General features: G+C 42.3%; 4 protein-coding genes and 1 long non-coding RNA gene across 8 annotated transcripts in view; 3 read left to right on the top strand and 2 right to left on the bottom strand.

The window, feature by feature from the left end:
- Positions 1-288: 288 nt before the first annotated feature.
- Positions 289-8,303, top strand: LOC117231749 (serine/arginine repetitive matrix protein 2). 3 transcript variants are annotated; one of them, XM_033490452.1, is made up of 14 exons: positions 289-442; positions 1,078-1,275; positions 1,366-1,490; positions 1,582-1,658; positions 1,746-1,868; positions 1,960-2,174; positions 4,255-4,395; positions 4,487-4,678; positions 4,766-5,462; positions 5,550-5,857; positions 6,089-6,264; positions 6,355-6,481; positions 6,575-7,928; positions 8,162-8,303. In XM_033490452.1, exons 2-14 carry the CDS (start codon positions 1,115-1,117, stop codon positions 8,276-8,278), a joined length of 3,813 nt encoding a protein of 1,270 aa, XP_033346343.1. In that variant the 5' UTR covers positions 289-442; positions 1,078-1,114; the 3' UTR covers positions 8,279-8,303. The 3 variants fall into 3 exon arrangements, with proteins under 3 accessions (XP_033346343.1, XP_033346344.1, XP_033346345.1); XM_033490453.1 differs by having other exon boundaries at positions 6,128-6,264; XM_033490454.1 differs by lacking the exons at positions 289-442; positions 1,078-1,275; positions 1,366-1,490; ... (1 more) ...; positions 1,746-1,868; positions 1,960-2,174 and adding exons at positions 2,740-2,968; positions 3,316-3,628.
- On the top strand, positions 8,294-11,256 carry LOC117231754 (venom serine protease inhibitor-like). Its single transcript, XM_033490466.1, has 2 exons — positions 8,294-9,752; positions 9,846-11,256. Exons 1-2 carry the CDS (start codon positions 9,656-9,658, stop codon positions 10,076-10,078), a joined length of 330 nt encoding a protein of 109 aa, XP_033346357.1. The 5' UTR covers positions 8,294-9,655; the 3' UTR covers positions 10,079-11,256.
- The window catches only part of LOC117231751, a 201,725-nt gene continuing 187,835 nt past the window's right edge, over positions 10,627-24,516 (top strand). For both annotated transcript variants that reach the window (XM_033490460.1, XM_033490461.1), the window contains exon 1: positions 10,627-10,761. In XM_033490460.1, coding sequence (XP_033346351.1) covers positions 10,725-10,761 — 37 coding nt within the window. In that variant the 5' untranslated portion in view covers positions 10,627-10,724. The remainder of the gene's footprint in view (positions 10,762-24,516) is intronic.
- Positions 11,102-17,051, bottom strand: LOC117231756. The gene is made up of 3 exons (XR_004493015.1): positions 16,393-17,051; positions 11,311-11,973; positions 11,102-11,213 (listed from the first exon to the last, which is right to left on the bottom strand). It is a non-coding gene; the product is annotated as an uncharacterized LOC117231756 (long non-coding RNA).
- LOC117231753 lies at positions 14,384-16,237 on the bottom strand. The gene is made up of 2 exons (XM_033490465.1): positions 16,123-16,237; positions 14,384-15,578 (listed from the first exon to the last, which is right to left on the bottom strand). Exons 1-2 carry the CDS (start codon positions 16,199-16,201, stop codon positions 15,178-15,180), a joined length of 480 nt encoding a protein of 159 aa, XP_033346356.1. The 5' UTR covers positions 16,202-16,237; the 3' UTR covers positions 14,384-15,177.

The following is a 24,516-nucleotide window of genomic DNA, read 5'->3' on the forward strand; positions in this document are numbered from 1 at the left end:
TAAATCATACTATCTTAAAAGTAGAAGATATTTTAGAAATAAACATACTATAAAAATCGTATTTGTTATTATTTCTAAAAGTTCCAAGCCTGATAAAAATTTTGTAATGGAGAATATAATCTGTTTAGTAGAAATAAAGTTTTATTACTAAAAAAAATTTTACGTCATCAATCACTTTAAATTGACCGCCAAACCGGAAGTGATGTAGATCGCTGACGCTATGTATGATATGGTTCGCTAACTGTAGTAAGGGAAGGGAAAGAGCCATTCACGCAGGCGTGTCTGAGCTTATCGTTTCCGGCTTTTTCGTAATCGTGACTTGTGCAGCGTATGGTGAAATATAGGGCCGCAGTTGTTTAATCGTCGATGATGATACGTAGTGGGCCGTGATATAGTTGGAAAACACATTAACAAATCGTCGGAAGATAATAGGGAAGCAACGGTGAGTAATAATCCGGTTTCTTTTTTGGCCAGTCTGGCATGCCCATGAAAAAATGGGTGTGGATGAGTTTTGGAAAAGAGGGCCATTTGGAGCGTCATGGCGCCATCATCCTTCGCAATCCGGCTTCCCGACGACCATCTTGTTATCGATAAATCAATATAACGCGCCTTTCTTCCTATGTAAGCGTTTTTCTTGAGTAAACGAATATTCTACAGATTTATTCTGTTACGTCGTTTATACGATTCGCCAGAGGAATATCAACAGCTACAGGTAAATTGTTCAGAGAACCGGTTCTTGGTAATTCGCTTTGTCTGGGCGCGTTCTTGCACAGAATGCCATTCCTTTTTGGAGATACGATTTACGTTCGATGAAACCATACAAAACCGATACGTTGTTACTGCTAGCATTTGAGCAACCATTAAACGATTGAAATACCAGAATTTTCTGGCTATCACCGTGGAGAGCGGTTTATCAGTTACAAACACGTGTCCTTGGCTGTTGGATGATGTCCTTTTTGCATGCCAATTTCGGGCAGTCGCTCAGAGGCAGCTATTAAAAATTATGTCAATATTTGAATAATATCTTGGATATTAGAGAAAAAAGAGAAAGCATTACGAATTTGCCGATTTTCATAGTATTGCAGGACTAGGTTGCTTGCAGTACAGAATCAAAATGGAGTCAATGGATGCGCGTCTTGTGGCGCAAGCATTGAACTACCATGGCCAACAGTTGCAGAAAGTGTGGGAAGGAGAACGCAACGAGAACGAGCTGGCCATGCTCAATCTCAAGGAACCAAACTTTGAAATCTATCAACAACGTCAAAAGACTCTGAGGTATGTGTTAGATGATTCCTTTAAGTAATATTATACTTCAGACGTTTCTAAATGCATCATACGTTCAAACTTGTTACTTTTTTTTAATAGTTTTGGTGATAGAGGAAAGAGGCTAAAGCTACAACAGTTCCTTGCAAAGAAAGCAGATGCTCTTTACGATAAATCAAATTTGGAGAAAACAGTTGAACCTATCAAGCAAGAATTAGGAGATGAAGGTACAGTTTCACTTCTTTCTACACACCCTGGTATGACTCATCATGTATTACACAATAATGTGAAATTAATCTATTGTATGTATTGTTTCAGAATTTTATGCAACAATGCCAGGCCTTGATACTTTTGTCACCATGGAGAAATCTCAACGTATTCGAAATTTTTTGGAGGTGGTTATTCATGATTTTAATAATTTATATAAAAATAAATAATTTGATAATTAAAAAACGGAGTTCTAATAAAATATTTCTTTTTAGAGTTTGGTCATTGGAGATGTTATTTACGCGCAAGTGATGGGTAAAAGTGCTGCTGGACTTCTTCTGAAGGTGCTTTGCAACTGCAGCGATTGCCCCAGAGTTGTTACTGATTTAGGAGTTAAGGTATATTAAGTTTCTTATTGTTTATTTATATCAATTAGAAAGTACCTGTATCCTCTTAAATCATGTCTAAAAATAATTATTAAATTTATAGGCTCTAATATTGAACACGGCCACAGTGCCGGCGGTGGACAAGAAAGGTGTAACAAGAGGCTACATGGCAAATGATCTCATCTGCGTCGTAGTCAGTGAAGTTAACGTTGAAGCCGAGCGAGTTGTTGCAGTTATGAACGTACCTGCCCGTGAAGGGCAAGCACCGCACCCACCTATGGGACTTATCCATTCTGATGATCTTCCAGAAGCTTATAAGTAAGTAATAAAAAATCTGGATAAGTACATTTACTCCTTGTATTTATAATAATGCTTCACTAACTCTTGTAAACTGATATGTATATCACTATAGGAAATTTTGTATACACGATATAAATGGTAAAAGTGTCTTGTGATGCATCAGTAGCACTTTTGACTCAAAATTTGTATTTGTATTATAAATCGTTCTTTGATCATTTGCTTGTTGCGATATACCTTGAGAGCACTTGTGCACTAACAGAAGGCAGGGGGAATATTTTCTGACACTGGTAGTTTCGAATTTAGGATTGATATAACAGTTTCAATCGTGGTCGAAACATATCTCCTATTGACAGTGTAGTTATTCTATTTGTAACTTGCATAATACGCGACAGTACAGATTTGCATCTTTAGTGTTTTGTTTAATATTTTTCGTTAAAAAAGAAGGTAAGGAAAATGGTATGGTGGCCAAAAGAAATTGAGATTTAACAGACGCACTGTGATACTAACAAAACAAGGTAAATTAGATTTGATTCCTCTTACACGTTTTTATGAATTTAGGTGCCAGACACTCTCAATAACGTAAAAAGTTGATAGTCAGTATGATGATGAATTTATAATGTGATACAAATGATTCAAACCTTGAGCATTGGTTGACATGGCTCTGTTGCGCACAATATTCTATCTACGTTTGTGATATGTTACTCTCAAAGCACCAGCCAAACAATGGCGCCAAATGACATCAATGTCTTTTGAGGTTGCATTTCCAGTATGAGATGTTGAGCCTTGGGTGGCCAGAGTGAGTGCTGCAGACGGTAGGTATAATAATGATTTACTGTTGTTTGGTCTCTTATTATAGACGAATAATAAAATAAGTAAAAAGCAAGCATTTAAAAAATTGATTATTTTTAATATCCCATTCAAATATTTTTATGTATTAAAGATCCTTTTGCTCGAGTTTAATGCATATCTAAAGTGCATGATACGTCAATGTGTTGTCAATGTTTCATATGTATCACATTACCAAGTGGAATAAAACTTTAGATTATTCAAGAAGTTAAAGCAGAGACCAAATAACTAAAATCTTAATCGCCCGAACCTTTACCTTTAAGCCTCAAAAGAATTGCGCCTTGTCATAATAATGCCTCATTTAAACTTACAGCTTAAATTGACAAATAAAAAATATAAAAATATGATGTCATGTTTGAATTGACACCACAAAATGCAAAACAGGCGAAAGTACTACTACATATATATAAAAAAAATTTTTTTGGTCAACTTGGAAGATAAAATATACTCAGGCGTGGCTCCCAACCTATCCTAGGGCTATGCAATTTATTTTATCGCACCAAAAACTTATAAAAACCAAACCACCGTCGATTGATGATAGGCTGTGTGCTTTTATGTTGAGAAATCCTCTGATTACAAACATGATACAAAATACTAGAAATATACGTCTTAGCGGTACATGAAAGGTGAGAGACGAGTTTACATAATAATGAGGTTGTGTACCATTGTAAATTTATACGTAAGAAATAATCTGGTAATAAAGGAAACCTACCAAACTTTCTGCAATGTATCCCCGTTTCGGACCCCTGCTGCTTGTTAACGGTACAAACGTAGATTTTGATCGACTCTAATACCATGAGGTGTCTGATAATATCTTTGTTCTAATTGGAAGAAACTCCTTCTTCATCCGGAGCATCTTTGGCATTAGTGTCGTATCGTTGAATAATTCATGTAGATCGAAAAGAAGAGGCGAATAATTACGCAGGGATGAATAAGCCGATGAAGGGTGTGCCGTACGTTAACACGTGTAAGGAATAGCAGCACAAAGGACATGCATATTAATATGCATGAATATATATATAAAATATATATGTATAAGACGACGAGATGTCGAGAAAACTGAGGGAAAAACAATCAGATTGAAATAAAAACCTGTACCAGGAAATGAACTCAGGATTTGTGAAGATTCGGTCATCATGATTATCAAGTCTTTAGTTTTACCGTTAACGAAGTAGCTTTGGTATCCTCTTTTTGGCAAAGGACAAAATGATTTTTACATGTTGATAATTGGTCGTTTCTCTCTGTGGTGTAGGAAAGCAATGGACAACAAAGGACAGTCTTACGAAGCGATGTTGGAGAATAGTACTGGCTTCAACAACCCAAACAACATTAAATATCTTTGCGACTTGATGGGTCTCGGTCAAGAAAACCATTCCAATATGGTTGGTTTGAGGTAGAGTATCAATCCCCTATACTCATTTTTTAGTATAACTGATCAAATAAATGGTCTTACCATCCTTCCAAAAACATCTTTTTTGTTACAGAGAAAGGTTCCCACCCAATGAATATGCATCCGAATTAAGACAAGCACAGGCCAGTAAGTGGGCATTCCGAAGCGTAGCCGAAGGTATAGATCATTTCAAGGCTGGGCGTCATACAGAAGCCTTCCAGTGTCTCAATAAGGCACTTACCGTAGACCCACGAAACGTCGAAGGATTAGTAGCACGTGGAGCATTGTAAGTCACAATCTACATCTTAACACAAATGAAGTATATTATTCTAAATTGTGTTTATTTTACATGTTTATATCTTTGTTGTTATAGATTCGCCAATAGCGGTAGTTTCAAGAAAGCGATCGATGATTTTGAAACAGCATTGAAGCTGAATCAAACTCATACGAACGCTCGCAAATACATGGCCGAGACTCTCGTTGCTCTAGGGCGAAGTTACGAAGACGAGAAGAAGTACGAAGAAGCTCAAAAGGCATATGAAAATTGCTTGGCAATTGCTCCATTCCACGAAGAAGCGAGAAACTCTATCGAATACATCAAGTCTAAGACATTAACATCTTCTTTGAATCCTTTGGATACATTCAAGAGTTTCGAAACTGAAAATGATGTCGGGGAAAATAAGAAAGAGAAGAAGAAACGCAAGAAGGAGAGAAAGTCACGCTCGAAGAAGAGACAGAGATGGAGTTCGAGTTCCAGTTCGTCATCGAGCGGTTCTTCGAGTTCCTCCAGCTCTGAGTCCAGCAGTTCTTCTTCATCTGCAAGTTCGCGATCAGCATCTCGATCACCTAGTCGCAAGCGGAAACATAAGAAGGATCATCGCGGCTCACTTTCACCTCTCAGCAAACGGATGGCTCAATACAACAACCCACCAGCTGCTACCACAGCTGCACATGACGTAATCGCCCCAGTATCTTACAGTTCAAATACTCGAGATAAGATGGACGATTACGAGATAAAAGTACGAAAATTCTTGGAACAGACGAAAGATGACTCCGATTATGAAGATAAAGTAAGAATCACATGCCTTTTTTATGAACATTCTATAATTTATTTTTTCTTTTTTATAATTTCAATGTTATCTTTCCTACACTCTTAGGTAAGGAAATTCCTGGAAGAAACAGCTAGATGGAAGAGAGAAAGGGAGAAGGAAAAGAAACATTCAGAAAGTGAAAAAATGAAGAAAAAGAAGAAGAAAGAGAAGAAAGGAAAAGACAAAGAGAAAGAGGACAAGAAAAGCAGGAAGAAGAAAAAGAAAGAAGAAAGGAAGAAACGCAAAAACAAAGACAAGCTCGAACGAGATTTAGAAGCCTTAAAAAAGTCTTCATTGCCGGATTTAGAACAATTGGAATCAAAACTGAATGCGTATTATGCAAAAGTTGAAAAAGAGACTGCCGTCTTGAAAAGGTTGGAACCTTTATGGCCAGTTCGTGATCATGTTTTCCGTTTTGGTTATTTGTTTTTACGAAGTTTTTGTCTATTAATTTATGAAAATAGTATGAATATTGTTTTCGATGTTGCATTTAGTTTGTGTTTCCTTAGATAATTTTCCGTGATTAATTTGATTTTTTAAAGATACATGAATGGAAACGCGGGTTTTAACATCTCGTATTTTATTTATGTTTTTATATTTACTAGGTATGTAGCTCAGTATAATGACATAGCTTCCCCTCTTAGCAACGCGGAGAAGCTCGCTGAAAGTTCACGAAGGGAGGAAGAGCTGCGCAGAGAGAGAGAAAGGGAAAGAGATGAGGCTTCAAAGGCGTATCACGAACGGGAAGCTAGAATACCAATGACTGCACAGCAACGTAAAGGTAAGGGTCAGGCCTGTTACAGAAAAACGGGTGCAACCTGCAGTTAATGAGTATAGTCTATGCCCATTTTACTTTACATTCTTTTTACAGAGATTCAGAGAAAACCACTGACAGACATTTTTGAACAAGAGTCGCAACTGATTCATCCTGAACCGAAATTACCTACTCTCGACACTGCTGCATTAAATGCGAAATGGAAAGCTGCACAAGCCGCTAGGTAAAAAGTTTTAGCAGTTTTAAAGCTATATTTTAATATGATATATTACATGTCGGTGTATATTTGGACATGACTATTTTTGTATTTGTTTAGGCAAAAGGATGTTCTCCCACAAAAGTGGCAAGATGTACCGGTAGAGAACAAAAAGATGCAATCCAATGTGGATAGTGACGAAGACGATGATAACGAGCTAGAGGAGAAACTGCAGCGAGCAGCATTGGAAAAATCCATGAATATACGGAAGCAAATGCAGCGTGAACTCGCAGAGAAGAGAGCAGCAGCTGCTCAGCCCATGTCCGCACCAACTCCGCCGCCATTACCCAAAGAACCTCCGATGCCTAAGCAGGCGCCAGTCAAGTATCCTACACCACAACCACAGAACAAATTTCAGTCGTATAAGGATCCTTCTATATCTGCAACGCAAACAACACCGACAAAGTTTAGTTCTAATAACAATCTTGGTGGCAAATTCCAGCCGATTGGACAAAGTGGTAATAGCGGTGCTGGTCATCCACCAGAACCACCACGTCCGCCTCCACCAACGAAGAACCAGAATCAGGCTAAGGGTCCCAGAACAGATTCTGATAGCGAGACCGAAAGGCAACACAGACAAACCCCTAAGAAACGCGAATCTACTGGCAGGGGAGGAGCTGTATCTAAACGAATGAGTAGAGATCGTCCAGCGAAACGGTCGCGCAGCAGATCGCGCAGTGCCTCAAGTTCAGGCTCTTCGAGGTCACGTTCACCCAGAAGAAGTCGTTCAAGATCGTACTCGAATCGAAGATCTGGAAGTTACGAGAGAAAATACAGTCGATCTCCGTCGGGTACTTACAGTAGATCACGCTCTAGATCACGTTCCCGATCTTATACCAGGAGTCGTAGTCGCAGTAGGTCTGGAGACAGGAGTTACTATCGCAAGAGACAATTCCGACCATACAATAATCGAGGCACTTACTATAAGCCCCGTTTCCAGGGCTTCAATAATCCAAACCATCGTGGCGGTGGTAACAATTTCCAAAATCGTAATCGGTTCTATAATAATCAACACAATAATCGCTTTGGCAATAGACGTGGCGGTGGTTTCAATAATCGTGGTGGTGGACGCGGACGTGGTGGTAATCGTGGCGGTAGATTTTTCCACGGTAAGCAGGGCTTCCGCGACTTCCGAGATAGGCGAGACTTCAGAGACCGGCGTGCCGCTTCTCGCGATAGATACAGCGATCGCAGCTACTCACCTGATCCGATGAGAAAAGTGGACGAAGCAAAGGAAAAGATCAACAAGATGCTCGAAGGCGGAGATGACGTGATGGAGCATCAGCAAGGTGGTGGAGGATCGAATGTTCCTCCTAGTAAAAGACAAGATGGACCTTTAAGCGAGGGTGAAGAGAGGGACGACGATGACTACGAGAGGTGGGGAGAGGGCGAGGGGGGCGACACAGCTAACAAGGTTGGTTAGGTCTCTTCTGTGTAGGCTTTCGCGAAAGAATAGCCCATCTTCGTGATGACGATCATGATATTCCGGATGATGATAATATGAGGAATAAATAATGAGGATGATGATGATGATGATGATGATGGTGATGATGATGATGATGATGATGATGATGATGATGATGGTGATGAGCCACACGTGCAAGAATCACACGACCTAGGAGCCAACTAACTCTCGTTTGTTGCTAGAATGAGGTTGGACCTGTCGACGATAACCTGGAAGGCAAGGAGTACTTCATTGAGCGCATGAAGCAGCGAAGCAAGAATGTTTTAATGCAGAGAACCCTTGCTGCTAAGGTTTGGTAGAAACCCCGTTGCCGTTGCTGCTTCTTCGATTCTTCTCCTTCATCTGTGATATAGTTACTTCTCTGCAACGTGAAACTTCGACCGGATCACGTGAGACAGACTTCTTACTCAATTCTTATGCCGATCGCTTTCGGTGTATTTAAAACAGAGTGTAGAGGGGATATACCTTAATGAAAAACTGATCGTGACGGTTGCGAGAAATGTACTTTTTCCTTTCAAACTTTTCATTTTTATCGGAGTTAACAGCGAATGATTGCAGTATAAAGTAATGTATCATCGAGAAGGATCTGCGATCGATGTCATTTTAGTTTTTTCGTAATTATGCATGGATATTTACATAGTAAATATCCGTGACATATAGTATATACATATAGATGTGCGTTTCTCGTCAATTCAATAACACGTTTATATCGTGAAGTACACGACATCTACAACTTGTGACATCTTCTCTTTTAATCCTTAGAAAAACAGAAATTTTACACACCTTTCAACTTTAGTACTTATTTTTCGTATCGTAATGAAACTTTTATTTCGTAAGTATTACGGAAAGAAAAAAATGGAAGCTTCTGCCGTGACGCGCAATTTAAAAGGGAAGTATTTGGTCGCACTATTTGGTGTATGCGAGTGGCTTTTCATCATTCATTGTCATGAGAGAAATAGTAAAACACCTATAAGAATCGGCAAAATGCATTATTCGCAACGCGAAATGAATCCATTTTCGATTTAAGATTTTTCTTCGCGTTGATTTGCAATTTGTTCGATAATTGCACCTGACGTTTCGAATTTGCTGCGTTTAATGAGAAGAAAGGCTGTTGTCATTTACGGATATATCGTCGATTCTGGCCAAGTAAACTTGAGTCGCGAATCGCCAACGCGAAGAAGAGACTTTCTTAGTAAGGAATCTAGTTTCCCCTCACATCGAAACATCCTTGGATTATACTTCGTAATTACTTTATTTCGAGACACGTTGTCACAGACCCCTCTTTATTATAAAATACTTATTTTAAGGTATCATACAAAGTAATTTACTAGTAAGACACTTATATATGTTGTATGTAAACGAGTTGCTGTACAATTCAAATCAACAAATACATAACATGAAAAATACAAATTAATGGTTTTATTCTTCAACGTTTATTTTTAGTTTATGCCCGCATATGTGACTCTCCGTTGATTACCAAGCCTGGTTTCACTTTCTTATCTCCCTGATGCCTCATTTACCGAGTCCTTGTTCGGAGAACGTTGCTTTATTTATGCGATAGAAACTGGTTCTTTTATTGATAGCTGACCGATTTGGCTATCGCTATATTTCATTTGCAAACGGGTATTTAAACTTGCAGTCACCGATAGTTACTTGCATTTCTTCTTTGACCTAGCATGAAAATGAAGCTTCTACAAGTGCATTTCGTTTTACTTGTTTCAAGTTCTTTCCTGCTTGACTATACAGGCATGGTAACGGGAGCGATACTGTCTAGTAAGTAACTTTTTATTTAATTCCTCATTGTACAGTGTTTCGATTAACGTAACTCAATTTTACATTTCTCTTTCTTTGTCTTTAATTTTTAAGGACCCCAAGTGGTCTTTGTCGAGGACACGTGCAGGGGAAATGAAATTTTCAGCCAATGTCAGGCAAGTCCGAATTGCGAAAAGAGTTGCGACAATATCGATATCTGGGAATCCATGGCTTGTATCCAGACTAAAAGTTGCGTAAGTGGTTGCATTTGCGAAGACGGATACGTACGCGACAAGAATCAAGGAGTTTGCATTTTGGAAAATAGCTGTCCTAGAGTTAGGCATTGATTTCATACGAGGCCGAGTTGTATCATTTGCTATCATTTAATACAAATATCTGGCGTGTTCTCATATATTAAAAGATATTAGAAAAATATTATAAAACCAGTTGTTACAGTAACGATTCTCTTCCCTTTCGTTCGTGTCACTCCTTTTATTTAGATAAGTAATATACATATTTTTATCAGGTCGCGAGACAATTGTCTTTTGTCACAATAATTAACATTCTAATCGGAACGATTTTTTATAGCAGCATAAATAAGAGATGCGTAGACGCATTTTGGTCGAAAGTGGTGGGGGAATGTGGCGGCGCGCGATATGATAGCGTTTTGAGATGGTTCAGTTCCGCGCCGTCTCACGTGCGCGACACATTTCGACAAACGTGGAATCATCGGTGTGACAGATCCTGCCATACGTACCTTCAAATTAATTTCATTTCTACATCTATCATCTATATTATCATTTCTTATTATATTATTTCTTTCACGATTCATTCATACCTGGCACATATTTATTCGTCTTCCGTTTTATTAGAAAAATTTCGTTCGACATTTTTTTTACGCATCTATCCTTTTCTTATATACCTTTTTTTATTACGATCCGTTAGACAACGAAATACAGTGTAACAGTGTGTTCAGTGTTCTTGGATATAATCATGGATAAGAGAAGCGAACGAGTCAGCCGTTTCAAACGTAAGTTCACAACGATTTAAATTTCTCGTCGATTATCTTTTTTATTAGGAGTAGTTGACGCGAATGGTCGAAACGAGTTTCGCTCCTTATTGAAGTTCAATTACCAGCACAGCGGTGACCGTGATTATTCTCTATCGAGCAGTCCAAAAAAGAAGGCTGCGGCCACCTCGATCGAGCATCCCCCTGGGTCCACGTCCATTGTGATTTTAATAAGCCTTATGCAAATTACAAATGAAATTGTCAGCGGCAGGCCCGCGGTCCATTCTTCGTCGTTGATGGGGACAATTAGAAGAGCTTTGTCCGGCGACCACGCGTTGTCCGGCTGCTCGGCAACTTGAGTCCCAACGAGAGGACCACCCGCCAACCCCTAATGTTTGTATCCGGTCCCCAGGACGTTCGCTTCCGATCCCAGAGTGTTTCTCTGCTTGCTGACGATCGACTTCTTCGGCTCCCTACCATTAATCGACGTAGTTGTAAAACTGCTACGTTATACTTCATCATCATGAAAAATCATACGACGAAATTTTATTAATTAAGAAAACGAAGAACCTGTTTTACTGTTAGTCGTTTTTCGGTTCGAACGAGGATTTTAGTTATTAATCTCTTGGCATTAGCCGTCAGTGTGTTTTACGACTCTATTTATTTGAGAAGCGGAATTCGAAGCTCCGACGAAGACCTTTGTCTTGTTGCTGGGAGAACACAAGAACATCGTAGACACAGATCGTTGATTCTTGCAATCGAAGGGAGGAGGAAGAGTAAAAGCAGCAGAAGTCACGAGCCAGGACAGAAAAGCGGAAGAGTTGGCGGGAGGTGGTTGGAAATCGAACGGAATCATGGAGGCTGGAGGTCGATGGTTTGGGGTGGAGATAAGTTTTTACGGTAGGGTTACTAACTTACGGACTCGGCATTGTCGAGTTGCCGGTGACGGGAGGACAATGCGCGTTCGGGACACAATGCTTCACTCTGGAATCTGAAGGCAGTCTTGACTATCAACCTGCAACCACCCCTCACATCTGTGTCTACCAATACTTGCCCTTCTTGCACATACCACCCTTCTATTGCCAACCGCGTCTTCGCTCCGCGCGTCGTTACTTTCTCATTCTGACATCTTTGCTTCTCTTCGAGGTTCGACCAAAAAAAAGAATCTCTTTGTCGTCTTCGGCTTTGCGGGTTAGTAACGAATCGTTCTCAATTCGATAGTTGTTTCGCGACCTTGTACACGAGAAATGTCATTTTATTTCATCTTATCGTGTGCTACATTAAAAAAAAAAGAAAAAAATTTATATGGTATACACGACTGTCATCTTACAGCTAACTGCAAAAGGTCAAGGTTTACGAGTTAGGCGAATCGTGTATAAAGAACGAAGAGACTCGAAATGGATGATCGTTGTCCGAGAAGAAGGTGTACGCGTTTGCGATCACTCGCAGTTTGGCAGTGTTGCGATCAAAGCAAAGATGAAGCGAAGGAAGAAGCACGACGTAGATGGCTGAGTGGTAAAAAGACAGAAGCGGCAAAGACGCAGAGGAAGGAAAAGAGAATAGATAAAGAGGGTGGGACGACGAAGGGAGGCGGTGGAGAACAAGAGACAGACGGCCGAGCATTTCAATCGCTCTTAGGCTCTCTCTTTGGCTTTGCTTTTCCGTTCCTTTCTCGCACAAAAGCTACATTGTTTCGTCCCTACGTTCATATGGACGCGAGCTAAAATACTCCTCTTTTCTGCCGGCAGCGCGGATACACCGAAAAGCAGGCCGCAGACAGACATACCGTACGTGACACACGTATGCCAAAAGCAACAGCAACGTCGCTACCATCGTCAGCATCGTTCGCTGGCATACAATCCTTTCTCGTACATTCAATGCTCGTCGCCCACTCGGTATCCTTTTGTCGCTGTTTATAGCTCTATAGGCCCGGTATTCCATCGTCCCGGTACTCGCCGAGTACTTTTCGAGCTTAATTCTGTATCGTCTAACTGGACCGTGGAAAGAATCGTCTGTTGGTCAGGAAACCGTGCATTCCGCGAATTCGTCGGGCTTTTCGTGTTTTTTTCTATGCTGGCCGGATTAACGGAGGATTCGTTTCAAACGCCAATGCAGGGAGACTTTCACGCTGCATACGATATCTTTGACGAGCTTGAAAGTACCGCTGATAATTAAGATCGATCAGAAAGTAAGAGTACACGAACGTGAGTTTTTCAGCATCCGTTGAAGCATCATTACAATGTCTGAATTATCTGAATATCTGAATACGACGTATTCTTTCTTCTTAAAAAGTAAGAGAAATTCCAGGAGAAACAACGACCGACCGTGGTGTAATCATTCTCCTTAAGACGAAGGTGAGACTATTCGAAATGTATTCTTTCTAACGTGTCTATTCGAATTGAAGGCAATGTCTGACCATGACGCCTCGTACCTCCTTAAAGTAGCCGAAGCCTGTCTTTCGTTATCGATCTTCCATAGGAGGGGCAATAGGTGTGTCTGACCATGAACGTTCACACTCCCTGAAAGTTAGCCGCTTGTTGGCATTAACATGAATTATTTCCGACGTATAAGCTTAATCGAAGTTTCACATAAGGAAGAATAGTATCCGTCTCGACCACTTGTGGCTTTCTCGAAAATCCCCTTAACCATACTAACCCAGATTAGTTTCATCCTCCTTTTGCGTACGTGCTTGGATGGTGAAACCGCTCCGGAGAGATAAAAGCTTTCAAGGCTGTCTATTATACGATATATTAATTGGAAATCATCGAATGCAGCGTTCCCGTGTCGAACTGCCAGTCACGTTTAGCCTGCGTAAAAAGATTTTTTTCCTGACGACGGTCATCGTTTCCGAAAGATCGTAGGTACGTCGCTGAGCTTAGAACGCTTTGGAGGCGGATACAGCAAGAGTGTCCTGCACTCTATTGATAAACTCTCTTTCAATAGACGCGGATGCTGGCCCCGCTGTTGAGTATCGATAATATTGAAACCCTGAATGCCGCTCGGTTGAATGTCACAATGCGCTCCAGTGATTAATAGACTTCCGCGACTTTTATCGAAATAAGATGTTGCTTTCTGACGCGTTGTCGACGCGATCGAGAAAGCGTACGCTGCATCGCGGTCACTGGCTGCATTTCCAACGTTTCTAAGCATTTCGCAGTATCTTGCCAAGCGCACAATTTTTTTTTTACCTCGTATCTGTTCCATTTGATTAACAAATTGCAGGATAAAAGATAATGCTTATTAACGATACTTGTTGCTGCAATTAAGCATTTTCCATCAGAAGTTCATTTATTCCGAATAATGTTTCCGTTGAAGTGGTCACCACTTCTAAGGAAACTCTACATCTGGTCTTTTTAGTTTTCTCGAGCACTGAAGCCATCGACAGCGTATAGACAATAGACTGAGACCATAGACACTAGACAGGCGACGATGGCTTCGGGACTTTCAGTTATAGGGTAACACTGCTAGCGTGCGGATCTGGACCAGCTCAAATTATATCCCTACTTGTACTTACGCTCCTGTATTAAAATATATTTCCTACTTTACAATTTATCCAATTTATCCTCTGTTTGTACATCTAATAAACTCGACAGTTTCCTTTTCTGTCTTCGTCGTTCTGACGATTCTGACAATTGCGTCGGCGGCAATACTCGTTGGTAAATAATTAAAGCTACTCAACCACGTCCATAACGGTAGCGTAGAAGTAGAAAAGTATTACGCGGAGTTCCTCGCGATGTCATAGATGTTTCCTTGAATTCACGACAAAATCATAAGAATCACCGCGGAAGCTTTATCTCGTTTTAACGAGTAGAATAAAGCCGTTAGGAACTGGGCCTTTCCTAGCAGCATGCTGCCATCCAGTATAATAATACCGGCTGAATGCGAGCGTGTATGCATGCGTTGGCATATAGATGCAAGAGAACCACGAGGCTGGCCAGTGCTCTCCTTTGTCATTCGACGAAAGGCTTTGTACCGATTATCTGCATACGCTGCCGCGGGTACGGCTTTTCAGTCTTCTCTCCTCTCCTCTGCTCTCCCAGCTTCACGTCATTTCGTCGTGATTCCACGGGCCAGCTATACGGGACACCCTGTATACGCAACAAGGCTCACGCTTTGAATACTCGTAATAGTTTAACGAAATCCGGCATGCTTGACTTAGCTATTGGAACTCGACCGTGGCCTGGCACTGATGTAATCCATCGATTCGTTTTACCAAATCCTAACCGCGGTCGTGATCTCACGAGTTGTTACGAGAGTTTAGCGGAAACAACGAAACAACGCTGCGATATTATCATTTTCGATGGCCGTTCGCCAAGTTGCTGGAATTTTTTCCTATTTGGTCGATTTGGCGCGAAAGGCGAATGAATTAATTAATAAATCGCGGTAGTCGATCGGAGGAAGAAGGTATTTCCAATATCCGTCTCAAGGCAGAAACTTTTATCGGTCTTTCCCTGCAAGGTTTTCTACCCGCAATACTCCTCCGGTACCCTCCTTTTTTGCTTTCCCGTTTTCGCTATCTTTTCCTTTCCTTTTTAACTCCTTCTGCCGTTCCTGCTCCCCCCTGCCCCTTGTCCTCCTTCTTCCCGTGACTACATTCTTTTCAGTATTCACTGTGCAGTTTCTTGTACCGATACTTCCTTCTTTCATCGACGCGTCATTCAAGCTTTTGATGCCGCGGCGACAAAGCTCTTTACTTCTTTCCGCGAACGAATGAAAGCACGGAACGATGGCGATGTATACCTGCATGTATATACAGATGTATATATACGTATATACGACTCTCTCCCGTGCTCTTCCGGACGCTTTCTCTCTCGTTCTCTCTCGGCCCGCGGTTCCACCTATAGACAGATGAAAATGTACGCGTGCCCGTACATTTCTCCGCGAGCAAAGAACACAAGCGCAGCGTGGAACTTTCGAGCTCCGCTCGTACAGTAGCATCCGCGATACAGCCGAGTCGTAAAATCGATCAAGTATCGAAGTTTATAGGTTGCAGCGTCTCGATGAAAAAATCGAAGATACAGACTCGAAATCTCGGTTAGGATCATGTAGCTGGGCTGTAAAAGAAAAGAAAGAAGAAAGAGAAGGTTGACTCGACTCTTATCGAAATCGGTAAATCGTCGAACGTAGGTCGTCCCCCGAGCGACCTTTCGTTGACTTCGATCCGTAACTGTGTGTCGCGAGACGTATTATTCCAGCGTAGGCAGTCGCCTAGGGACACACAAGAATTTAGGAGAAAGTATTCGCCGACAGCCTGAATAGCTTAATTGCGGAATTAATAATAATAAGAATAATTGGCAAAGCAATTCGACCGACGGAATATTTTTCTCCCTACGCTAGGAATTTTTACTTCTGCGATAATACTTTGTGGTTTCGTTAACGAACCTTGCACCTTTTGTAAACTCCTCGACATTGGTCTGTCCACGTGATTAAATGACCACAATACCAGTCGGTTAAATTCCATCTCCTTTCGCTGTTAATTAATTCCCATGGAAATGACGAGGTCGGAATTACGGCTACTAAGAAAAAAAAAAGAAGAAAAAAAAGACGCGTTTCTTCGTCAAGTAGCAATCGAATAAACGCAAAATAATAATTCGAGTCTCATTAAATGGCCGTAACTGCAACCTTTCCACACATTTTCAAGAATTTGCTTACCAAATCGTGGAATCGACGTGTTGGTGATCGAACGGTGGAAACAATCACTCGGTTTACGTCTGATTGATATGCGAACCGTTTGCTTGTATTCGGTAAACGATGACGTAATGCCGTTAACGCGTTATCAGCCGTCGTATTAACGGCGCTGCACACGGTCACCGCGGCGTTAAAACAATGCCAAACAGACCCGTTAACTCCGAACACACGAGTACGCCGATCCTTAATGGATCAAGGTGCTTAATTCACGAGTATCGACACAGGCGTCGCGATAGAGCCGATAGTTATAATGCCATGCGATACACAAGGGGTGGCGTACGATGTGTTCGCCAAACGACGAAGACGAAACGCGCTTCTCTGCCGCTTGGTTCGACGCAGAGGAAGAAAGAGAGAGAGTGCGCGAAGAGCGGGCCAGTATGCAGGAGAATATACGGGAAGTCCCTGTCCACGAGCAACTCGCTCAATTCGCTCGCTCGCTCGCTCGCTCGTCCGCCAGCAGCGTCATCGTAAGACCTCTTTGTTCTCCGGCAATTTCAGCGGCATTGTCACCGTCAACAATGTCCACTTGACATTCTCCTTCTCGCTCCCGCGCATTGTTAACCCATCCTCCGCGCGATCTCTCTTTCGATCATAAAGCTCGCAGCAGCCGGCCAGCATGCGTTGCGATTCCTGCACGTGGACACGCCTTAAGGGTCTTCTTCTTGCCCTGCGGACGATCGTGCTCGATTTTTTTGCCTCCGAATTGGGTTACCTTGATTTTCCACCGCTTTGCAATTTTTCATACAACACTGAATACGTGTTCCGTTTTGTTGTACCAGACGTTCAGAAATCACGTTGGTCAACTGCAAAAATTTACAAGCCAAGAAGAGTAATTTTTTCTGTTAATATTTTCCTCGATCGCTGCTTCTTCGTATTTCGATTTAGCTTCGTAAACGTAAGAAATGAAAAACAGATCATCTAAATAGAAATTTGCTTCATCCACTAAACGTTATAAAATGCTCTCTTTATTTTGGATATTTTATATATTTCTTCGTATTACGCGCATTTTGTACATTTTTCCTATCTTTAAATTTCCCATCAATGCATGAACATCCGCAATCCAGTAACGAAGCTTGAAGAAATTCTACAAATTATACGGTTCTTTCTTGATATCATTGACTGGTGCAACGAATATCTAGCAGCACCTATAATTCTAAGTTCGATAAAATAATAAGATACTTTGTTTCTGCATTCCGCTGAATTTATACAAACTCTACGAATCATTTTACTATTTTATCCTTAATGATTTAAGCAAAGATTTTTACGTTTATCATTTTTCTGGATAAGAAACTTCGAAATCGACAAACGTCGTTCGCGTCATATCAGTTATAGCTCTTCAAATTTCGTGCAAGCCACGACCTTTCGTCTTTTTCTCCGCTTTTCTCCCGTCTTCGCGTCTTACTGCTCAGCATTGGCGGCCAGCTAGCGAGACAAAACTTGGAAGGCTTAGTGGCCAGCGGCCGAGGAGACGTGGAAGGGACGATAGAGGTTTTCGGTTGAGAAAAGAACTGGAGAATATTTATAGAGATTCATTGGAACGCGGATGAAATTATTTTATTTCATTAATAGCTTGAAATAAGGAAACATTTATGATTTACTATAATATATATATATATATATATATATATCTTCGTTTCTCTGTATACCCATCTGTCTATTGTCCACATTGTTACGCGATGGCATCCTCCTTCCTCGTATTGTTTCGATGCATTGTTCGACGGTGGCTCGCTCGTTCGTCCTCCTCGGCCGACGGCGACTCATTGTTTCCTCGTTGTTGCGCGTCCGTCCGTCTTTTCGTTCTCCTTCCTTGAACATTGTGAACTTTAGGCGCCGACTTCCGAGCCGCTTTCTTACTTTGGGGAATTAAGTGGTTTCCCGATGTCCGCCAAGTCGTTGGCTAATACCACTGTTTCCCAATCGTCCTACAACCCGTCTTCCAATCGAGTTCTTTGCTTTTCTTTTATCCGCCAAATTGGCTGCCCCCTTTGAACGACCCAAGATTACATTTGAATCTCGATCAGTTAGCGACTTTCAATGTTTAAGTGGAAAGATCGAAAAACTGAAAGTAGAAACTCGTTGCTCGCCATTTGAATCTCGAATTACAAGTTAGCGAATAATCTAAATCGCGAAACGTCAAAGAGTTGAAAGTAAAATCCTATCGTTCGCCTTTCGAATGTCGACTTGTTTACGAATATCAAAGTCGAAAGAAAAGCAGAAAAACAGAGGCAAAATCCGATCGTTCGTCGGGGTGTTCGAGCCTGCAGACCATCCGAACGGGTTTCACCGTGAATACTCAGGGCATTTAAGTGTGGAGTTCATTCGAAGGCGCGTACACATTGGCAGACAACGTGCGTGTGTATATTTCGTGAGAGTAGTGGCGCTTTACTTATGGAACGCATTGTTCTATTGTGCACGGGAGATGAGCGCATTACTGTCCCTTGTCCCCCTTTTCGAGCAACCCCGGGACAATATCGTGCCGTCGTTAATCAGGCATCGTTCCTGGACGAGCCACATAGTAATTCGCGGAGGTTTATGCTCGCGGAGCGCGCATTTAGATTCACAACCCGCTATAGCTGTGATACTAGCTTAGACGTGATACTGGAAACTCGATAACGTTAGTTATAGACTTGGATTTAACGGTCCGGATGACGTTCCGGATCCTCGCTGTTCAGAATCTCATTCTACCGACATGCCGATACGTTTTTACCGATTCTTCATCTTTATCGATATAAAAATGCCTATTAAATTACGTGTACGAAATTCTGATGATCGTTTTGAATTTTCTTACGCACCGCTCCAAGCAATTGGAGCATCGTTTCCCGTATTGGTTTGATTTTTATAACCACGCCTTGTGTCTCTACGTTTAATCATGCTTCTTTTGTCTTTGGAAGCCTATTAATCGCGGATATGTTTCTTATACGAAAGAAAATAATTTTCGATAAGACAGAGAATAGCCAAGTACGGGAGAAGAGAGAATGGAAAGGAAAAAGCGTCGGTGTTCAGCATGGAAAATCACCACCTATCGACGATTTTATATTGACGAATTTTTCTTTCCTCGTAATAATCGGAGGAATAGAAACGTGAGTTATGAATCGGTACAGACGTAATGGTGATGGCAGCGGAATAAGGAGGAAGAAGAAGAAGCAGAAGGACAAGGGTGCTCGTGCGTGTAAAACACGTATACGTGTATTCGCGAGCAGCAAGGAGTAGGAGATAAAGTGTTCGCGACGAATCTACGGAATGGGGTGGAAGCACAATGCTCCAACAATGACGCTATTGTGGAAACGAATAACACATAGTCCTGCGCTTTACCCTGCGTTTCGTCGTGAGTAAGCTGCATAGCTGAATCAAATGAATACGAGAGTGCCATCGCTAAGACACGCTTGCAGGCGTCTACGCTGCAAGAAAAATTTACAATCGAATCGAAACTCGAAGGTGATAAAATCCTACACAAGTGCAAGTTTATATTATGCATCGTGCTTGGAATTGTCCGTATATCGAATTCTACGTGATCAAAACAAGAGATCCATCTTAACATTTACGAGACTGCTTGCCATATCTTTGCAAGTTTGAACGATAGCAAACAGAGGATGTCGGCGCGTTGCTCCATATACGAGCGAGAATATTCGGAACACGCGAGGAAACTTACACAGGATAGTGGGTCGTGTAAGCCAGTAGTTCCGGTCGCTTATGCGTCAGACAGCGTCTCACGCTCCACGCTGCTTTCAGGAAATAACGGATATGAATGCTGCACAGAGTCCTCCGTAGAACTTTGAGCGCTTTTATTCGAGGGCATTACGTTCCTTGACACGAATCTTTCCGACGTATGCTTAGACCTTTCTTCCTATTCGCTGATAATGCAAGATTCTAATCAGCAGAATAGACACGGCCAGACGTTTTCATTTGAACGGGAAACCATTGCGAAAGTTCCAAGTTGTCTCGTTATTACCTCGATACGGATAATTCCTTTCGTTCGTTAAAGATTTTAATATTAATATTCACAAAAGATCTGGATTGCTCCAATACACACAAGTTCTTCTTGCGGCTATCGATAATAATTATCACGTAGATGTCAACACGATAAACAGGTATTAGCTCAATCTAAATTCTCCATTTATCGCTACGATTAAATAACAAGAAATTTTGTATACAGCTCAGAAAATATTCAGTCTTGCATGCATTAAATATCAAATTTCCAAATTACCAGGAATCCAATTAATAAGACACGAACGGAATGCCTGGAACCGCCTGACAGACGACTATGTATGTTAGTGAGTTTCGAAACTTTGGAAAAGGAGGTTGCAAAAAATAATGATGCTAATAAGATGGCGGATACAATGGAGTCAGAGTGCACACGTAAGTAAAGTAGTATCATCGGAATGGCTCGAAGGGGTAGAAGGTCGACGAAGAGGTCCAGCGGAGGGCAATACCGTGGACGGGGTAGGTACGTAGGCAGATTTAATTAGCATGGACCAACGGAGGCCCTCGGGGGTTGCCGGGGGTGCGGACGAGGGCAGTTCGAGCGTTAAAGTTAAATGACGGTTGGCGGTTGCTTATTCTTCCCGGCAACTGATGCTTGATAATCTGCGAAATCTCCCCGCCGGCTCTCAATTCTGCTCGATAGTTGGCTGCCTGTGCAGGCCAATTCTCTCAATGGAACAACTCAGCCACGGACTGACTGGCTTAATTGTAGTTGCTACGTCTCCTCTACCCCGATTTCGTTTTTTTTTTCATTTCTCCCTCTATCCCACGTCAGGAGTCGTTTCCTTCGTCCCGACATACGTTTCAGAAAATATCCTTGTCCAGGATGATGGCTTGAAATCCCTATAAAATATTCATCGTAACTCGAATAAAGGAAAAATATTAAACCGTAAATGGTGAGATGGAATCTATCGGATCTCAGCGATCTTTATTTTTCTAATGATTTTAAACGAAACACGCGATATATTATCTTTTTTATCTTTTCGATTATCTGTAAGCTGGACATATTGTGTGTTCGTTCACGTAGCAAAATAATCGCTATCGTGACCAGTTACGCGTTAATATCTAAAATAGCAACGCGTTTCTTATAATTTATTAAATAAATTTTAGTTATATATACGTACGTATATTCGATGACTAATTCGGCTGACTGTGAATCACGACTAAGAGCGGTATGATTTTTACGCAGGGAACTTTCTGTTTGTGTTTAGAATTTATTCAGCGAGCGTACATTTCGCGGAACATTCCGTGGAAAGGATCGTCATGCAATCGTGCGAGATCCGGCATTAACCTATTCCGCTTTGTCGCGTGCGTGTAGCACCCTACTCCCTTCAGGGGATCTTCCATCCCTCTTCGCTCTTTTTCGCCGTCCGACACCCATCCCAGTGCCAGGATTCCCCGCGCCTCGCCTTTCCTCCGCAATTTTTCCGCCACATTTGCCTTTGTCTCGCGACAACAATGCATCGCCTCTACTGCGATGACATAAAAATATGTGCACCGATGTCTCTCTTTCTCTTCGCTCCGCCTTTCTCTCCGTCTGTTACTTTTCCGCTTGTCTCTTCTACCATCTGCAGCCCATCCACCCTCGGTGCTCTTCTTTCATCCTCGTAATAGACGAACGTCTGTCGGTATCGCGGAGGCGGCCTCCACGCGCGAATTAATTCGGCTTGTCAGAAGACGAATACCGCGCGTTCTCGCGATCGGTGATTTCCTTCCCGTGATTTTTGCCGCCCGGAAAAACACAGCTACCGATATAGAACACGGTGGGCTCTGTTCGTGCGTCCAGATCAGCCATACTGTTGTTCGAATCAGTTCTCCGTTTTTTGATATTTCTCCTCGTTGGGAAAATTTCCTTTTCGCTTCTTCGTCGTTATATCGCGCACTAATGTTGAAAACTGAATTCAAAGATGTTGAAGTTCGGGCGACAGAAATAAACCTGCTTCGCTATATCCTACTGGTTCAAACGACTCCACCTTATCCAAATAATTCCTTCTTCGTGTCTATTCTGACAACGGCATCGAAGTACAAAGGTTCAATCGACGTGAAAACGTCGGCATCTGATAAACAATCGCGGAAGAACCGCGACGAACGATTATCGCCGCGGACACCTGTGCCCTGCGCGCCAACTCTTAGATCTTGCGGTGATATGAAAAGAAAAGGCCGCGGCTGCGGAGAATATTGTTCTCGACGGCGACGCCGGGCGTCGTCGCCGGAATTTTCGCCGTCGAATGCTCGAACAATGAGCATGCAAATGATCGGCCGAAGATCGATATCGGTCCCTGGCTGCGATCAGAATTTTCCCGCGACTGGTTCCGGGGGCAGCTCTGCCCTTTCGCCCATCCCCCTCCCGACCCCCTTGCCCCCGCGCGAGACAAAAGGGGGCCGGCGCCGGTTGACAATGGCCCGATGGCATTACGTATGCAGGCACAGGGCTCCGCTCTTTTCGAATTCGTTGCATTCTGCCTCTGCCTTTCCGCAGCCGCCCCCTCCAACCCCTTTCCATCTTTTTCTTCCTACGTTTGCCCTCCGAACCTCTCTTCTCCTAGCTGTACAAGCTCGTTCCGTTCCGTTCTTCTGCTCTTCGTTCTCCTCCGATCCGCACGCCCATCCTCGCGGTTCCATTCTGCAAATTGCAATCGCCAATCTGCCGGCCCTTTGTCTCGTTGCTCTTTTTCCCGCAGCCCTTCAACCACCGGCGAAGCTTCTGGAAAGCGTTAATTGAAGGGGTGCGACCAGAGTGTGCGGTGCATTCTTTTTTAAGCTTCTCCCACTGCTTTTCGATGTCCCTTTAATTGTATCACCGATCGACGAACACGCGGAATTCTAGAAACACGCGGTATTCAGGCAGACGCTGATCCTCCATGGGGTGATACTTGTTCTGCGTCGGTTCTTACGACGGATACGGTACACAAAGTGTTCCAGAAGGAACGACTGTATCAGTATGCGTGGTAGATTATTCTGAATCCCGAGATGGAGAATCGCACTAGACTCGTAGGAAGGGTGAGCAGCAGACTGCTTGCGACACTCAGCCTGATTCTACATTTCAAATCGTTAACCTCAGTTCAGTGGTTCAGTCTGTGTTCACAATGCCTCTTCAATTTTCAAATGTAGAATACGCTGATTTCTAGAATAGGCTGGCAGGAACCGTTAAAACATCGCATGAATAGAGAAAGGCTATGATTTCGAACACTTTCTTTGGCATATACCTGTAAGTTAAAAGAAAGATGAAAGAAAGATACGCGTACTATCTCCTCAAGTAAATCAAAAACTCATGCACCAATAACCACGATGCATATGACCTTTCTTTATTCAGAATGGCCCACCAGATATACTGGCAAAGTTAAGTCGGTATTCTGCTGGAACACGCGATGTAACAAACAATCTGGAGCAGTTTTGTTGAGGTGGGAAGGAAATGACAGAGATCGTGGAAGGAAGCGAGGAATCAGAAAACGAAAGAGAGAGCGGTAGAGGGAAACAAGCTGCGCGAAGGTAGTGGGAAGAGAGCATCGACTGCATAGAATCTAAACTGTACAATGGTTGGTAATATCGAATGGGAGGGAGTTACCGTGTACGGTGTCGGACTATTCAATGCAATAATTATAAATTGGTGTCTTTCAACTGGGCGGCAAATCGACACGTAACGAAGCCACTGTAACTACATCCACGGCAACTTTGCGTCGCTTTTGATTCTGTCACACCGTGCGCGCCTCATCTACCTTGCCCCCCTCTTCCCTCTTTTAAACATGCGGTGGAAACCACACGTGAAATCGCGAAAATACACGGAACCACGTCGTCTACTGGATTTATAAATATCCAACTGGCACAAGCCAGCCTCGATTCGAGTGCGACGAAAATTACGTTTAATATCGATTCTTCGCTATCTGATGAGCTCGACTAGATCCGATTGAATCGAAAGGAAATGAACGACGTTGATCGATGTATCAGCATCACTGCCGATAAACATAGACAATCTGGAAATGTGTCATCTAGATCCTGATCGTCCCTTTTCTAAAGATAACATTAATACGGTTTTAAAAATATTCCGTTCTGAAAGTATCAGTTCGATCGACCTGTGCCTTCGTGATACTTGCACGCGTGCAGGCAATT

This window comes from Bombus vosnesenskii, unplaced genomic scaffold, assembly GCF_011952255.1.
Source record: "Bombus vosnesenskii isolate JDL3184/JDL3185 unplaced genomic scaffold, Bvos_JDL3184-5_v1.1 scf7180000013273, whole genome shotgun sequence".
Classification (NCBI taxonomy): domain Eukaryota; kingdom Metazoa; phylum Arthropoda; class Insecta; order Hymenoptera; family Apidae; genus Bombus; species Bombus vosnesenskii.

Excerpts from the sequence above, each read along its gene's own strand:
- LOC117231749 (XM_033490452.1), top strand. The coding sequence starts at position 1,115 with ATGGAGTCAATGGATGCGCGTCTTGTGGCGCAAGCATTGAACTACCAT. Across the intron at positions 1,659-1,745 it reads GTATTCGAAATTTTTTGGAG|AGTTTGGTCATTGGAGATGT; the intron begins GTGGTTATTCAT and ends ATTTCTTTTTAG. Across the intron at positions 1,869-1,959 it reads TTACTGATTTAGGAGTTAAG|GCTCTAATATTGAACACGGC; the intron begins GTATATTAAGTT and ends TTAAATTTATAG.
- LOC117231754 (XM_033490466.1), top strand. The coding sequence starts at position 9,656 with ATGAAAATGAAGCTTCTACAAGTGCATTTCGTTTTACTTGTTTCAAGT. Across the intron at positions 9,753-9,845 it reads AACGGGAGCGATACTGTCTA|GACCCCAAGTGGTCTTTGTC; the intron begins GTAAGTAACTTT and ends TTAATTTTTAAG.
- LOC117231753 (XM_033490465.1), bottom strand. The coding sequence starts at position 16,201 with ATGGAATTTAACCGACTGGTATTGTGGTCATTTAATCACGTGGACAGA. Across the intron at positions 15,579-16,122 it reads GAGTTTACAAAAGGTGCAAG|GTGGAACCGCGGGCCGAGAG; the intron begins GTTCGTTAACGA and ends ATCTGTCTATAG.